This window comes from Pseudorca crassidens, chromosome 3, assembly GCF_039906515.1.
Source record: "Pseudorca crassidens isolate mPseCra1 chromosome 3, mPseCra1.hap1, whole genome shotgun sequence".
Classification (NCBI taxonomy): domain Eukaryota; kingdom Metazoa; phylum Chordata; class Mammalia; order Artiodactyla; family Delphinidae; genus Pseudorca; species Pseudorca crassidens.
The window spans coordinates 160849192-160864630 of record NC_090298.1 but is presented as its reverse complement, the minus strand read 5'-3'; the positions used below and the strand labels follow the sequence as shown (position 1 = coordinate 160864630).

Below are 15439 nucleotides of genomic sequence, written 5' to 3'. Positions count from 1 at the left end.
GAATTAGGCAGAGAGTCCCCACCATGGTGGCCCTTACCTTCCACAGGGGTGAGCTGGCAACAAACAAGCCGAATGCATAAATTCAGAGTAGAAAGCAAGGGTGGGGGAGAGAGGTGGTCTGGGCAGGCCAGGGGGTGACATTCGAGAAAAGGGTTTGAGGGAGGCAGAGGAGCCAGCCATCTGGGGGAAGAGCGTTCCTGACAGGGAAACAGCCTGTGCAAAGGTCCTGTGCCAAGTGGTGACCGGAGCAAAGTGAGAGGACAGGAAATGGGGCGGGTGCAGGCCCTGAGCGAAATGGGAAGCCGCAGAACGTTCTGGAACAGACTGAGGCAAGGGTGAAAGCCAAGAGACCAAGAGTAGGCAGTGCTGGGGGCTCAGCCCAAGGTAGAGGCTGTAGAGGTGACAGGAGAAGGGGCAGGGGTGCCATGAGGGCCCAGGCAGACAGGCTGTTGTTCTGCAGGAAGCTCAGGATGCTGGGGTGGGTCCTTTCCAAAGAGTCGAAGGAGGACATGGTCAAACCAATTCCCGAACAACGAGAAGCCTCTGGCCTCGGAAAGAGAGCAGGGAACAACAGGTAGAGGGAACAGCAAGTGCAAATCCCCTGAGCTTCCATGGCCTGCTTGGGAAGGGCAGAGAGGATGAAGAGACCCAGGGCCGTGAACTAACAACAGTCTAACATGTGCCAGGCAGTGCCTAGGCGCAGACACAGAGAGGGTGAGCGACCCTCCCCAGGACACACAGCCCCCAGGACACACGGCTCCAGAGCCTCCTCTGAGCTCCTCCCTCTGTCCCCTCCTTGAACTTGGAGGATCCATTTACCTTCTCTCAGGTCAGTTGTGTCAGGTGTAGAATTAGGAATGGGGGCAGGTGAAGTCGGCACCTGTTTTTTTTTTTAACAAATATTTATTTATTTATTTATTATTTATTTTTGGCTGCACTGGGTCTTAGTTGCAGCACACGGGATCTTCATTGCAGTGTGCGGGGTCTTTACTTGCGGCATGTGGACTTCTTAGTTGCGGCATGCGTGTGGGATCTAGTTCCCCAACCAGGGATAGAACCTGGGCCCCCTGCACTGGGAGCATGGAGTCTTACCCACTGGACCACCAGGGAAGTCCCTCGGCACCTGCTTTAAAATTCACTCCCCTGGCTATAGCCTCAGTTGAGGGACAGAGTTTGAAACACACAGAGGGCCAGCAAGTGTAACCCCACTGTGCTTCAGTTTCCTCACTGGTCAGCAGGGATAGTAGGGGACTCCACCTCACAGGGATTGTTGGGAGGATTACATGAAGGGAGGGTGGTTGGTAGACATACAGCCAGTGCTCCATATGTGCTTTTTTTTTCCCCCAGCAGGGATCAAACCCGTGCCCCCTGTAGTGGAAGCGCAGAGTCTTAACCACTGGCCCTCCAGGGAAGTCCCTCATACGTGCCTGAAAACATAGGAGAGGCGCTTCACCGAGCACCTGTGGAGTGTCTGAAACCTCACCGAGGACCCTCTTTACCTCCATAAGCCGTGGGGTCAATGTGATTGGCTTGCTGTCCAGGGGGGACCTGGGCAGTGGTGCCACGCTACAGGGAGTGGCCAGGCCACTGTCCTTTGTACCCTGGAGCCCAGCACCAGACGCCTGGCCCCGGGCTAGGGAGCCGTCACCTTACAGGCCCAAGGTCCTGCCCTGAGAGCCCCCTCCTGGTCTTTGCCCAGCCACCCAGCAGTGACTCACCCCTACTCTGCCCCCGCTGGAACCAGGCACCGAAATAGTCACCCAGCTCATTCTCCGGGAGTGGCCATGGAAATATTTCAGGGCTGCATTCAGTGCCTAAAAATACTTGGCGAGTCCTCATGCATCTTCCCCTCCCTCATTCCCTTCTCTGTTCCTTTGAAGACTGTCCCTGTAAGCACCCCCAGGACCTGTCCCTCCATGCTGCACCCCTCCAGCACGTTAAGCGTCCAAGGCCAGCAGGGCTGTGGGATGTCCCCAAGTGCCCAAGTCCGTGTGAAGGGTGGCGACGTGGCCTCCCTCCCTCCCTGTTGCCATGGAGAGACTCGACAAGGTTCCCCAGAACTCTCTGGAAGGGCGAAGCCTTTTCCACAACCCCCAGAAGTCTCGGTTCCTGGATGGGGAGGCCCGGGCGCAGCAACACTGTCCAGGGAGATCTTCATTACTCAGCAGTTTTCCTTAAAAATTAGAAAATGGATCTTGCTGTTTGTGTTCATGAGGCTGCTAGAAGCAGGCCCCTAGGACGGGGCCCCCAGCTGGACTGAATTCCATTGCCTTCCCTGCCCCCTTGCTTCGGGACCCCACATAGGTTACAGATCCTTCTCCCTCCCCCAGGGGAACAGACCGTCCCCTCCAAGGGACCCAAATATCTTTGATGTCATCCCAACCACTCAGCCTCCCGGGCACACTCCATCCTAACCACAGAGCCCCTTAACCTTTCTTGTGGCCACAGGAAGGCGAGGGAAGCAATTGGAGTCAGACTGTGCCTTGGCCCCCTGGGGTCTGATCCAGCTTCTCTGTCACTTGAAACCTCCAGCTAGAGGGAACTGCAGGCACAAAGGCCCTGGGGAAGGTGCATGCTGGGTGTCTTGGAGACACAGGAGGTTGACCATTATTGCCTAAAGTCCACCCTTTATTCAGATTTCCTTAGTTTTTACCTAATGTCCTTTAAAAAAAAAAATGGAGGTAACATTGACTAACATAAAATCAACCATTTTAAAGTGAGCAATTCAGTGGCATTTAGTACATTCACAATGTTGTGCAACCACCACCTGTATCTAGTTCCAGAACATTTTCATCACCCCAAAAAGAAACCCCACACCCCCTCCCTCCTCCTCAGCCCCTGGCAACCACTACTCTGCTTTCTGTCTCTATGGATTTGCCTGTTCTGAACATTTCACATAAACGGAATCACACACTATGCAGCCTTTTGTGTCTGGCTTCTTTCACTCAGCGTAATATTTTTAGGGTTCATACATGTTGCAGTGTGTATCAGTGCTTCATTCCTTTCTTTGGCTGAATAATATTCCGTTGTATGCATGGATCACATTTTGATTATCCTTCATCAGCTCTTGGACATCTGAGCTGTTTGTTGAGTTTTTACTCTGCCTTGGGCACAGTTCTAAGCACATAATCCCCACCCCCCACTGTAAAGTCATACTGTGCTCACCATGCCAATTTCACAGTTGGAGAAGTGAAGGCATACCCTGGGGGGTAGAGAGATAATTGGGAAACCAAGAATTAAACAAGATAAATACGCAGGTGAAGACCCTAAGGGTCTTCCAGGCAGGGAGAGCAGCATGTGCAAAGGCCCTGAGGTGGGAATGAGCTGGTGTGCTGGAGGAAAAGTGCAGAGGCTGGTGTGGCTGGAGTGGAATAAGTAAAGAGGGTGGAGGGAGGTGGGCAGCAGCTGTGGGGCCTGCGGAGTGTGGGGAAGTGTCTGGGCTGTACCTTGAGATGAAGAGACAGAGAGAGAGACTGAAAGACGCAGGAAGAGGGGGAGAGACTGAGAGCAGGAGGGAGAGAAGGGGGCCTCAGCATCTTGAGGCCTGGACCCAAGTGGCCTGGGGGTCTTCACCCACATCCTCCCAGCCCAGACCCCTCTCTGATACCTTGACTGCACGGGCATGAGGTAACTGCCCTGGGCTGAGAATGATGTGGGCACACGGGAGGTGGTCCATAAATGTTAGGCGGATGTATGAATGAGGGATGGACAGACAGACAGACAGATGGGCAGGATGACAGGTGAATGGAGGGAGGAAGACCTGGTACCCAAGTCAGTGCAGTGAGAACATTGTCCCCCACCTTCCAGCAGGTGATTGGATGGGGGTTGTGGAGGAACTTATCCAGCTGCCACAGGCCTCACCCACTCCTCTCTAGTCTCAGAAAATGAGTGGAGTGGAGTGGAGGCTACAGGGTGGGGGTTGGGGAGGGTGCTGTGAGTGCAGAGGCGGGCCGGCTGGGTACCAGATGCCGCTACCTGCCTCTGCCTCTGAGTCAGTATCACCATGGCAACACGGGCCCTGCCGGATGCTCCTCTGGGCACATCCCCCATCACTGCAGCCACCATCACTACCGCCTCCTCACAGGGGGCAGGGGCAGAGAGGACAGCTATTTTTACCCAGGCTCAAGGACCCTGATGCCCACCTTCTCCCATTTCCATCAGCCTCTCTGTCTCCTAAGCCACCCCCTCCCTACAGAGCTTGCAGCCAAACTGGGGGTGAGGAGGCTGAGTGAGGGGCCCAGGGGCGTTGGGGAGCCAGCCAAGGGAGAGTCTCTGGGCTCTGCTCGGTAGGGGAGCTGCAGGGTGTCTCCTGAGGTGGGCACTGGTGAGGGAACATCATGGGCAAGGGTTGGGTGGCTCGATGGCAGCAGTGGGCAGAGAGCTAAGGGGTGGCAGGGAGATGGGCAGGGAGCCACAGAGAGTGTGAGGAGGCCAGGGTGGCACTCACAGAGGGCAGAAGATGGACCCCTGTGACCCTTGGCAGTCCCTATGCCCCCTGTGCCTCCCCTGCATCCTCTGGAACATGGACACTGGTGGGGAAACAGAGGCAGGGAGGGTAGTCACGGGCCCTACCTGGGCTGGCAAGGACTCCAACTATCACCCACTCCAGCTGCTGACAACATGGATACCCCTGCGATTCCCACCCCCCTTACCTTCTCCCATCTCCCCTTTCCTCACCCCACTCCAGGCCTCTTCCTTGAGTCTCTTCCAACACACCTTGCAGCCCTACCTCAGGGCCTTTGCATTCATTGATCCAGCTTTCAGGCACATCCTTCCCAGGTGCCTCCTCTTGGAGCCCCCTTTGTCTTCAGGTGTCAAGGACCCTCTGTATTCACCACTCCCCTCCTCCCAGTGAGATTTCTTCATAGCTCTTGTCACTGCCAGATATTATATTATCTATGTTTTCACTTATTTCCACCCCAAGAATGGGGGCCCCTCTCAGAACCTCAGTTTACCCAGCTTGACAATGGCAGTAGCCAGTGTGCGGAGGGAAGGGGAAGACAGGCAGTGAAATAACAGTGTCTGGGTCCTCTCCACCTGACCCAGAGCTGCAGGGGCATGGTGGGGACTTGGAGTGACCTACAGCTCCCTGGGCATTTCAGGCCACAAAGCCCTGTCCGAGGTCAGTGAGCAGTGGGTGAGCCAGGCTGGGGCCGCAGCCAGCATCAGGGATCCTGCCCTGTGAGCCTCCAGGACAGTTGGGGCCTCCAGCTCCCGGGGTGGCCTGTGAGTTCCTTATCACCACACATACTGATCATCCCTAGGAGACAGTCACTGTATTTTCCTTGTACAGATTTATAATGTCACCTTCTCTTCATGCCAGCGAGACAGAAGACTGGGTCCAGTCCCCAGCCAAGGGCCCTGCATCCCAGTGAAAAAATGTGGCTTGATTTAAAAACAGTCATTTGTCTCTTCCTGTGTCTCCTGCCTTCTCAAGCTGGTCTCTCTTCCCACCTCCTTTCTCTCTGGTCTCTGTCTCTGTGTTTCTCCACCAGACTTTGCTTCCCTCCCTCTCCCCTCTCTCCCTCCATCTCTGCCTTTCTCCCTTTGTTTATTTCTCACTCACTATAATTCCCTTTTCCCTTCCACTATGTGCCCGCTCCAACCCCCCCTGTTAGGAGGCCCTGATAAATCCGGCCTTGCCCAGAACCTTGGGAACGGCCCCTTAGCCTCTATCTACCCATTCATCAAATGGGCTTGTCCTAGGACCTGAAGTCCTGGGCGGAGGGGAGTTTGGCAGCGGACATGTCCCTCCCTCCCCGGCTGCAACAGCACTTCACGGCCCGGCAGGGAGGGGTTAACCGCGTGCCGTCCCCCTTCCCCCAGCCCTGCATTTAATTAGCAGCCCCGCGGGGCTGCCGAACTGGGCGTGGGGCGAGGGGGGCCGGGCCGGGAAGGGAGGGAGGGAGGAGAGGAGGAGGGGGAGAAGTGGAGGGGAGTAGAAACGGAGGGAGAGGGACGAAAGGGGGCTGGAGGTAAGGAGGGGGTGCCGGGAACCAACCGGGGATTCGAATCCTGCCTGGCTAGTGTCCCCAGCTCGTACCTCAGGGCTCTCGGTTCCCTTCCCCGCCCCTCGGGGTGGGAATCCCCTCCCACCCCCCCTCCCGAAGGCCGAGCCGGGCGCCCGCAGTAAATGTCAGCTCTCTTCCCATTGTCCGGTGGAGGAAACTGAGGCCCACGTAGATGTGGCGACTAAACTAGGACACAGCTCGGGGCTGCCTAGCGTTTATCCGCGTTTGTCTGCGTGCTGGACAACAAAACCAAAACACCAGTTCGTCCCAGCCAGGCGACCCCGGGGGCGGTCTCGGCTTGGGAGACGGTGACCCGGTGGGATAGGGGCGGGCTGGGGCAGAGGGGCAGGAACCTGGAGCCCAGAGGCCCAGGGTTTTCCCACCTAGGCCACGCCTCTCGTGCCTCAGTTTCCCAGTCTATTTGCGCAACGTCGGGGAAATTGGAGGGCCGGACCCTACCCACCACCACACCCACGGTCTCCTGCGCTACAGGGGCGCGGGCCGGGCGGCCAGACCATCCGAATCTACGCCGCTCCGCCTCGCCTTGACGTCGGTGCTGACGCCACCCGCACCCCTCGCAGCCACAAAGTCCGGTCGCCGCGCGGGGTTAACTCTTGCGCTGCCACCCGCTGCGCCGAGACCTCCCCCCCCCACCACCCAGTAACCTTTCTCTCCCCCACCCCCGCCAGAGGAGGGGCCAGGCTGCCGGGACCGACGTGGGACAGGTCCTGGGCAGCCCAGCCGCCAGGAGAGGCGAGAGGCCCCGATCGGCATCCAGGTCTTTGCCTGCGCCTGGAATGTGCCTCCTCCCCAACCCAAGTCCTTGTTTACTGCGACATCCCTCCCTCCGGCCCGGCCCTGACCCCTCCAGGGCTGGGCGTGTCCTTGTCCGGCTGTGTCTCCCCGCCCCGGATGGGGGGCGCTCCTCAGGCCCGGGGCGGGGACCTGTCACCCAGCGATTCGCTGTTTCAAGGTCGAGTTTCTTATACCCATTTTTAACATGAGAACCGTCGAAGCCTAGAGAACTTGTAAGTCACCCAGAGGTGGGCCGTGTAACCCTGGCCGAGCCCCAGCTCTTGCGGCTCCCCTGCCCCACCCCTGAGGGGGCGGGGGCTCGATTCCCTCGACGGGGGAGGGAACCCTGCAGGCCCCGCCCTGCCCCAGGGGAAGTGAGAATGGGGGCCCTCCCCCACATCCTCACCACTTCCTCCCGGGGAGAGGCGGTGGCGGAGGGGGCATGGGGGAAGGGTGGGAGGCGACGGGCGAGGGAGTTCAGAGGAAAGGGCTCAGGTTCAGAGTGGGGGGGGGGGTCTCCCTGGCCCCGCGCCCAGGAAGGGCACGACTGGCGTTAATATATACCTCGCAGGCATCCACCCCCCGCAATCTGCTCCTTCCCGGGGGGCCCCTTCCCAAGCGACCCGGACTCTGCCTGCTCCTCCCCACCCTGGGGGCCCCCGCCGCCTCCTCCCTGCTCCCTCGGCCGCTTGCTTCACCCCCATTCGATCTACTCCCCTACAGGAGCCTGATCTGTAGGGCTGCCGACCAGCTGCCGGCCCACAAGGTCCTCCCCCGCCCCGCCCCCCGCAGGCCCGACGTCCAGCCCCGTCTTCTCTCTGCATCAGCCCAACTCCCTGAGCCTTGTCTACCTGTAGAGATTCACCTGGATTCCAGTCTTCCCTCCAAAGATTGGACCCATGCCTTGCTCAGAGCCTCAGTTTGTTCATGTGAAAAATGGGGACAGGTGTCACTCTTCACGGTGCTGCTGTGGGGTTTTAAAGGAACAACGTCGAGAGTGAGTTTCCCATCTTGGCAGCACGGAAGCATCTGCTCATTACTTCACTCACTCATCCACTTATTCATTTAATTATTTATTAATGTGTCCATTGATTCATACACACACCCTCCCCAATCCCAGGCAGCTTGGGAGCGACCTCAGGGGTCCACAGGACTGTGGGTGGGGACAGCCCCAGGGTCTTGAGGCAGAAATGGGAGCTTCCACTTAACCAACCTGAAGCCTCCTCAGAGAGGCCTCTGCCTGCCACTGCAGCCTCCACCTGTTCCCCCAGACAGGTCGGTACCTCTCAGGGCCTTGGGAGGATTCCGGCTGCTGCAGGCAAACCCCACGTCATAGGTGCTCATCACCAAGGCTGGGCACATTATTGAGCTCCTACTGCGTGCTGGGGTCCTTCCCTTGGGGACAGGAATGCTGGGTGGGTCCCTGTGGCTCCTCCTGCCCTGTGGACGCACATGCCCCACTCTTGTTGGTTTGGGGCTTCCCTGCTTTTAATGCTTTCTGGATACTGGAACATTCGGGGTCCAGGACTGGCCCAGAGTGTCCCTGAGGAGTGAATGCCTGAGTTTTGCTCTCATTTCATCGTTTTTCGGTTTCTTTCTATTTATGGCAAGAGAAACTGGTTTTCCATTCCTGGTGGTGACTCGAAGCTTCCCTCTTGAAATTTATTTACTGAAGTAGAAACAGAAAAGGGTCGACTTAAAGGAAAAAATTGTGACATTGACCTAAAGCGGGCTTCTATGTTATGGTGGTGGTTTCCCATCCCGTGTGAGAGTCTGGTCAGCTCAGAGGTGATGAGAGATGGCCCCAAACCCTCCCCCAGCACACAGGCCTGGGCATACAGCAGGTGTTCAGTAGAGGGTGGTAGAATGGATGAATGAGGGTGCTTGCACTTGACCAAAAGCAAAAAACAAAACCAAATCAACTTCTGAAGCTGGTCTTGTGAAATCGAGCTCACCGCCCTCTGACCCCCAAATCTTCTGGTTCCCCAACGTCGGCCTGTGAAAAGACCTAACCTGGGTCTGGGTATACAGCAAGTGTACACAAAATGTGCACTGGATGAGTGCAGGAGTCCTGCCTGTCCTGGGGGGTGGAGGTCAGGATAGCATAAGACATTATTTTCTTGTCCCACAGCCCTTCTGGACTCATTCAATCAATCAAGTATTGGACCTAGTGACTCTTCTGAGCCTGCGGGAGCCTCGGGACACCACAACCTCGGGAAAGAGTCAACAGGGCCACCGGTCATAAAGCAGGCTCTGCCCGGTGTCCATCTGGTGCTGAAGGTGGCTGCCGGCGCATCAGCTTCCTCGTCTGTAAAATGGTCTCGTGAGACTGGAAAGAGCCAGAGGGCAGGGGCTAAGTCCTCTCCCAGAGGCCTGACGAACACCTGCGCTGGACGAGGGAGGAGGGCGGTTCCTGCTCCAGGCGAGGGCGGAGGCGGGATAGGAGGGGAGGGGCCGCCGCCTGCGCCAGTAACCCGATCCTCAGGAATGCGCCGGGGCCAGAAGCGCCCCCAGCCCGAGCCCGGCGCCCTTCCCCCGGCCCACCCGCGGGGTTCTGCCACCCGGGGACGGTCTCCGCAAGTTCCACCCCCACCAGCCCTTGGGTCCTAAGCGCCGGGGGACTGTCCGCAGAAGCCCCATCCAACCCCGCGGTGATCTGAGCACGCCGGGACCATCCTTGGCAAGAGCCTCTGCCCCAGGACCCCCTCCGCTTCACTCCCTTCGGCTTCCTGCTTAGCTCTTTTTCTTTGGGGCTTTCCGTTTTATTAAGTAGATTTTAGGTCTCTGGAGCTTCAAATAAAGACTAAACATTAAATCGAATTGCAGGTTGCTTTAAACAAGAAAGCAAATCTCTTCGCGCTGGGGAGAGGGCAGAGCTGCGGAGATTTGAACGCCGGCGAGGGGGCGTTACGTTCAGCCTCCGTTTGGCAGGCTGGGGTGGGAATGGGGCTGAGGCCTTGGCTGTGTGACCCAGGGCAGGTCGCGCACCCTCTCTGGACGCTGCTCTGGGAAGTGAGATAATGTCCCAAGACTTAAGAAGCTGCAGGGAGAGTAAAGGCGAAAATAAAGAGTCCCGACCTAGCCCTGTTACCCTCTGGTCCCTCAATCCTATCTGCCACTTCTGCTGCCCTTGAGACAAATACCACCTAGGTTTCAGGGGAGGTACCTCCACTGCCCCCCTTGCCTTCCTTCTCTCGCTCTGGCTCCCCTTGGCTCAGTGAATCCAGCCTCACTTGCTTCTCTACTCTCCATCGGTGTGGCCAGCAGGTTCTACCCCAGGGCTTTTGCACTTGCTGTTCTCGCTGGGACACTGCCCTCAAGTGAATTATCTCATGATTTGCTCCAGCTCCTCCGGTATTCAACATCACCTCCTGGGGTGACCCTCCCAGAGTACCACACTCTAAAACACTACCCCTTGGGCTTCCCTGGTGGTGCAGTGGTTGAGAGTCCGCCTGCCGATGCAGGGGACACGGGTTCGTGCCCCGCTCCGGGAAGATCCCACATGCCGCGGAGCGGCTGGGCCCGTGAGCCATGGCCGCTGAGCCTGCGCGTCCGGAGCCTGTGCTCCGCAACGGGAGAGGCCACAACAGTGAGAGGCCTGCATACCGCAAAAAAAAAAAAAAAAAAAAAAAGTAAAACACTACCCCGTTCATCCTCCGTGAAGGAAGTACCATTTATTTTCCTTGAAGCTGTGCTTGTCAGGTCCCTCCTTCACACTGTGTGTCTGAGAGGTTGCCGGTGTTTGTGTCACCCATGTGAGTCCCCATCACTAGGTTCACAGTAGGTGCTCAATCATTTTATGTGGAATGAATGAATGAATGGGAGTTTTCCCTAGTTCACTGCATGGGACTGTTGATGGATTTCAGGCCCCCCCCTTGACCTGCCTGAGAAGTCCCCAGTCTGGGAGGACTAAAGCTGGACACAGCTATCCCCCAGCTCTATGGGGTCAGCGCTGGTCCAAATGGAGGAGCAGGGCTGGAGTGTCCCAGAGGGAGGAATGAGAGGATGGGGAAGGGTACTGGGTCACAGGGAACAGCAAGTGCACAGCAGAGGAGCCTGAGGGGGGTCGATATTGGAGAGTAGGGATGGCAGAGGCTGCCAAGGGCAACTCCCCACACTTAGAGGCCAAGACAGCTCTTCCCCACCTAGCTCCAAGGACCCTCCTGGGGCAGAGAGAATCAGAAACACAGAGTGGACAGGGCTCAGTCAGATGGAAGGGTTTAGGGGAGTCCCTGGAGGCATGGTTAAGGAAGACTTCTTGGAGGAGGGAATACTGGAGGTGGTTTTTGAAGGATGAGTAGGAGTTTGCCAGGAGGCTAAAGAAGGGCACTCCAGGCTGAGGGTATTCCAAAGAACTGCAGTTAAGTTTGGCCAAATGATAATAAAGTAAAACAATTATAGAGAACATTTATTGAGCCCTTACTATTTGTTCAAATACTTCCAATAAAAGTCACAATACTCCATGAAGTAGGTGGATTATTTGCTCCATTTTCATAAGCAGTAAACACACTCAGAGATGTAACATGCCTTGGCCTTCCTGTGCCTCCATTTCCCAAAGCCTGTCTGTTGGGTGACCGCTCAGCTCAAGCTGGCCCTGCCCACAGCTTACCAGACCATCCCTACCTATCAAAGTCAAGGCCCAAGGTCAGGGTGGAGCCTCCCTAGGCCGCCCACTCACCCTCCTGCCTTGGGGAGAAGCATGATCCCATCTCCTTCAGTCTAGCCCCACTGCACAGGCCCAGAGAAGGGTCCTAGGGCAGGGCTGGTTACAGGCTGGGGGCTGCATCCACTCCATTTAGGGGTCCCTTTGCTCAGGCTAGTACCCAAGAGGACAGGTCTGGAGGGCACAGAGACCCACATTCCTGGAAACACAGACACATACACCTATACACACACACGGGTACATAGATCCATGTGCACGGATCCACACGGGCACAGACACCCACTCCCATGTGTGAACACATCTGGGTACACTGACCCACGCATGAACACACACAGGCACATGTGGGCACAAACAGACATTTGTGTGTATGTAGACACAAACCCATACCCCCAACCCTCTGCCAGCCAGGCCAGGCTTCTTGCTTGTGATGACAACCTCCCTCATGGCCTTCTTGCTCCACAGCCCAGTTAGGGGCAAGGCCAGGTGAGGAAGGGAAATAGAAGAAAGGGTGCTCATGTCCATAGGCCAGTCAGACAAACTGAGGCCAGAAACTGCCACAGCCACCCCACCAGCCTGTGTTCTCCTTTAACACTGGCTGTTGGATGCTAGGCCCTATGCAGGAAGCTGGGGATCCAGCAGGCTCAAGATAGACAAGGTCCCTGCCCTCCTGGGCCTTATGGTCCGTCCCATCATTCTGGATGGTTCTGAAAATATAACAGAAACAAGGTGAGTGGGAGGGGCCTCTCTGAGGACAAGTGTAAGCATGGTGGGGGGAGGAAGGGAGCACCAGGCTGAGGGCATAGCACCTATCGATGAGGCAGCAATGAGTTGGGAAGACAAAGCTCAGAGAGGTTGAGGGTGAAAGGTTAGAGGGGGTCACCCGAAAGAGCAAAGGAGCGTATGGGGCCTCCACCAACTGCTTATGGATTGAGCGTCATCCCGAGTGTGGTGAGAGCCATGGAGGGGTTCTGTGCAGGGGCTGTAGGTCGGATCCAAATGTCCCCAGGATCTCTTGGGAGTGTGGGGAAGGGCCCCTCTCACCTCCCTCAGATCCCATCGCCAGCCAGCCTTTATGGAGGCCCATTAAGCCTGACCTGACAGTCATGATAGTAGTAATAAACAGGTAATAATTACCAGCTTGGATTCCTGCCTTAACAACCCAGTCCGGGAGTCACCGGGGTACCCACAGGAGGCCCTGGCAGAAGCAGAGATACAACGTAGGCGGCTGCCCAGGGGCACGGACGCCCGGGTTCTACCAGATGGATAAGAGTTCAGGCCTGGTCACAGCTCTGGCCCCGAGGGCAGGTCACTCCACCTCGCAGAGCCTTAATTTCCCGTCTGTAAAGTCAGGAAGTCGGACTCCCGCGCTTTAGACCCCACCCAGTGAAGAATAGCAGGATCAAAGCATTTCCAGCAACTTCTGGCTGAAACCTCCTCTCCCCTCCCCCGTCTTCCTGGGGCAAACACACCACCGGGGACTGGGGTGGGGGTGGCGGTGACGTGGAGACAGACCTGACGCACGCCCCCGGCGAGCCACCCGGCACAGCTCCCTCAGGCCCGCACAAAGCCTAGATAGAGGTGCGCTAAGGAAGGTACAGTCGGCACAGTGGAGCGGGAGGCGACAGGGAGTTATTTATCCATCCGGAGCCCCATCCCCCTCCGGGCTCCGGAGGTCGGCACCGCCCCCGCCCGGCCGGGGCCCCACTCGCGGACGCGGGGCGGGGCCGGGCCTCGGGGCGGGCGGGCGCCGGGTGGCCGGGCCCATCACGCCACCCGGAACGTGCCTTGGCGGGAGGCGGCACTGGGGGCATTGGTCGTACACAGCACTCCTGGGGCGGAGTGACCGGGCCGGGCGCTCTGCTTGCCCCCATGACGTCAACCCATAAGGCAACGCGCTGTTGTGCCGTTTACCGCGCGTCACCCGGACAACGGCAGTCGGTGGGGGTTGAGGGAGGCGTTGGTGACTTGGCCCCGCCCCGCCATGCAAATGAGCAACGTCACTCGTGCCCAATGGCGAGCAGGGACAGTGAGCTCATCGCGCCCGGCCGAGGCTATAAGGGGGCGCGCGGGACGCGCGGCTCAGGAGCCGCCGCCAGCGGAGGGCCGGGCGCAGCGGCCGCGGCGGGAGCAGGGCCGAGCGGACGGGGGGGCGCGGGCCCCCCGGGCGGCCGCGGCCACTCCTCCCCCCCGGGCCGGCGCGGCGGGGGAGGCGGAGGATGGAAACACCCTTCTACGGCGATGAGGCGCTGAGCGGCCTGGGCGGCGGCGGCAGTGGTAGTGACGGCAGCTTCGCGTCCCCGGGTCGTCTGTTTCCCGGGGCGCCCCCGACGGCGGCGGCCGGCAGCATGATGAAGAAGGACGCGCTGACGCTGAGCTTGAGCGAGCAGGTGGCGGCAGCGCTCAAGCCCGCGGCCGCGCCGCCCCCGGCCCCTCTGCGCACCGACGGCGCCCCTGGCGCGGCGCCCCAAGACGGTTTGCTTGCCTCGCCCGACCTGGGGCTGCTCAAGCTCGCTTCGCCTGAGCTCGAGCGCCTTATCATCCAGTCCAACGGGCTGGTCACCACCACGCCGACAAGCACGCAGTTCCTCTACCCCAAGGTGGCGGCCAGCGAGGAGCAGGAGTTCGCCGAGGGCTTCGTCAAAGCCCTAGAGGACTTACACAAGCAAAACCAGCTGGGCGCGGGCGCGGCCTCCGCTGCCGCCGCCGCCGGGGGACCCTCTGGCATGGCTGCGGGCGCCGCGCCTCCCAGCGAGCTGGCCCCGGCAGCGGCCACGCCCGAGGCGCCCGTCTACGCGAACCTGAGCAGCTACGCGGGCGGTACCGGGGGTGCGGGGGGTGCTGCGACGGTCGCCTTCGCCGCGGAGCCCGTGCCCTTCCCGCCGCCGCCACCCCCAGGCGCGCTGGGGCCTCCGCGCCTGGCCGCGCTCAAGGATGAGCCGCAGACGGTGCCCGACGTGCCGAGCTTCGGCGAGAGCCCGCCGCTGTCGCCCATCGACATGGACACGCAGGAGCGCATTAAGGCGGAGCGCAAGCGGCTGCGCAACCGCATCGCTGCCTCCAAGTGCCGCAAGCGCAAGCTGGAGCGCATCTCGCGCCTCGAGGAGAAAGTGAAGACGCTCAAGAGTCAGAACACGGAGCTGGCGTCCACGGCGAGCCTGCTGCGCGAGCAGGTGGCGCAGCTCAAGCAGAAGGTCCTCAGCCACGTCAACAGCGGCTGCCAGCTGCTGCCCCAGCACCAGGTGCCCGCGTACTGAGCTCGCGCGCGGGGCGCATGCGCGGCCTCCTCCCAGAGAGGCGGGCTCGCGTGGTTTGGGGGGGCGTGGGCGCCCCGGACTCGCAGAGGGCGCGGCCCCGGGATCCCCCCCTTGAGGGTGCCAGGAGTCGGAGAGGGCGCCTCAGACTTGACAAGCTGGACCCCCTGCTGCCGGGGGGCGAGCGCATGACCCCCACCTCCCCCGCCCTCGCGCTGCCTCTGTCCCGGGCGCGCGGCCACCCAGTGTTGCACAAACCCGCGCGTTCTGGCCGCCCCTTTGTACACACCGCCGCCGAAGGAGGCTCCGAGGGGGCGCAGGCTCAAGCCCTGCGTTTTCTCTTCTTTTACTTTTTTTTTGACTTTGGAAGAGAGAAGAACAGAGTGTTCGATTCTGCCCTATTTATGTTTCTACTCGGGAACAAACGTTGGTTGTGTGTGTGTGTGTTTTCTTGTGTGGGTTTTTTAAAGAAATGGGAAGAAGAAAAAAAAAACTCCCTCCTTCCCTTTCCTCGCTCTCGCTTCCCTTCCCCTTCCATTCCTCCGGCGCCCCCTCGTCCCGCCGTTTTTCTTCTGTTTTTTTGTTCCGTTTTGCTACGAGTCCACATTCCTGTTTGTAATCCTTGGTTCGCCCGGTGTTCTGTTTTCAGTAAAGTCTCGTTACGCCAGCTCGGCTCTTCGCCTCCTTCTTCTCCTGCCGGGGCCTGACGGGGTGGGCGG

At 59.0% G+C, this 15439-nt stretch overlaps 1 protein-coding gene and 1 long non-coding RNA gene across 2 annotated transcripts; both read left to right on the top strand.

Annotated features, from left to right (window-relative positions):
* The first annotated feature begins 5955 nt into the window (after positions 1–5955).
* On the top strand, positions 5956–9768 carry LOC137222275 (uncharacterized). The gene is made up of 3 exons (XR_010942396.1): positions 5956–5975; positions 6701–7039; positions 8938–9768. It is a non-coding gene; the product is annotated as an uncharacterized lncRNA (long non-coding RNA).
* A 3777-nt stretch (positions 9769–13545) lies between these two features.
* Positions 13546–15387, top strand: JUND (JunD proto-oncogene, AP-1 transcription factor subunit). Its single transcript, XM_067733244.1, has one exon. It carries the CDS (start codon positions 13686–13688, stop codon positions 14721–14723), a length of 1038 nt encoding a protein of 345 aa, XP_067589345.1. The 5' UTR covers positions 13546–13685; the 3' UTR covers positions 14724–15387.
* The last annotated feature ends 52 nt before the right edge of the window (positions 15388–15439 follow it).

Excerpts from the sequence above, each read along its gene's own strand:
- JUND (XM_067733244.1), top strand. The coding sequence starts at position 13,686 with ATGGAAACACCCTTCTACGGCGATGAGGCGCTGAGCGGCCTGGGCGGC.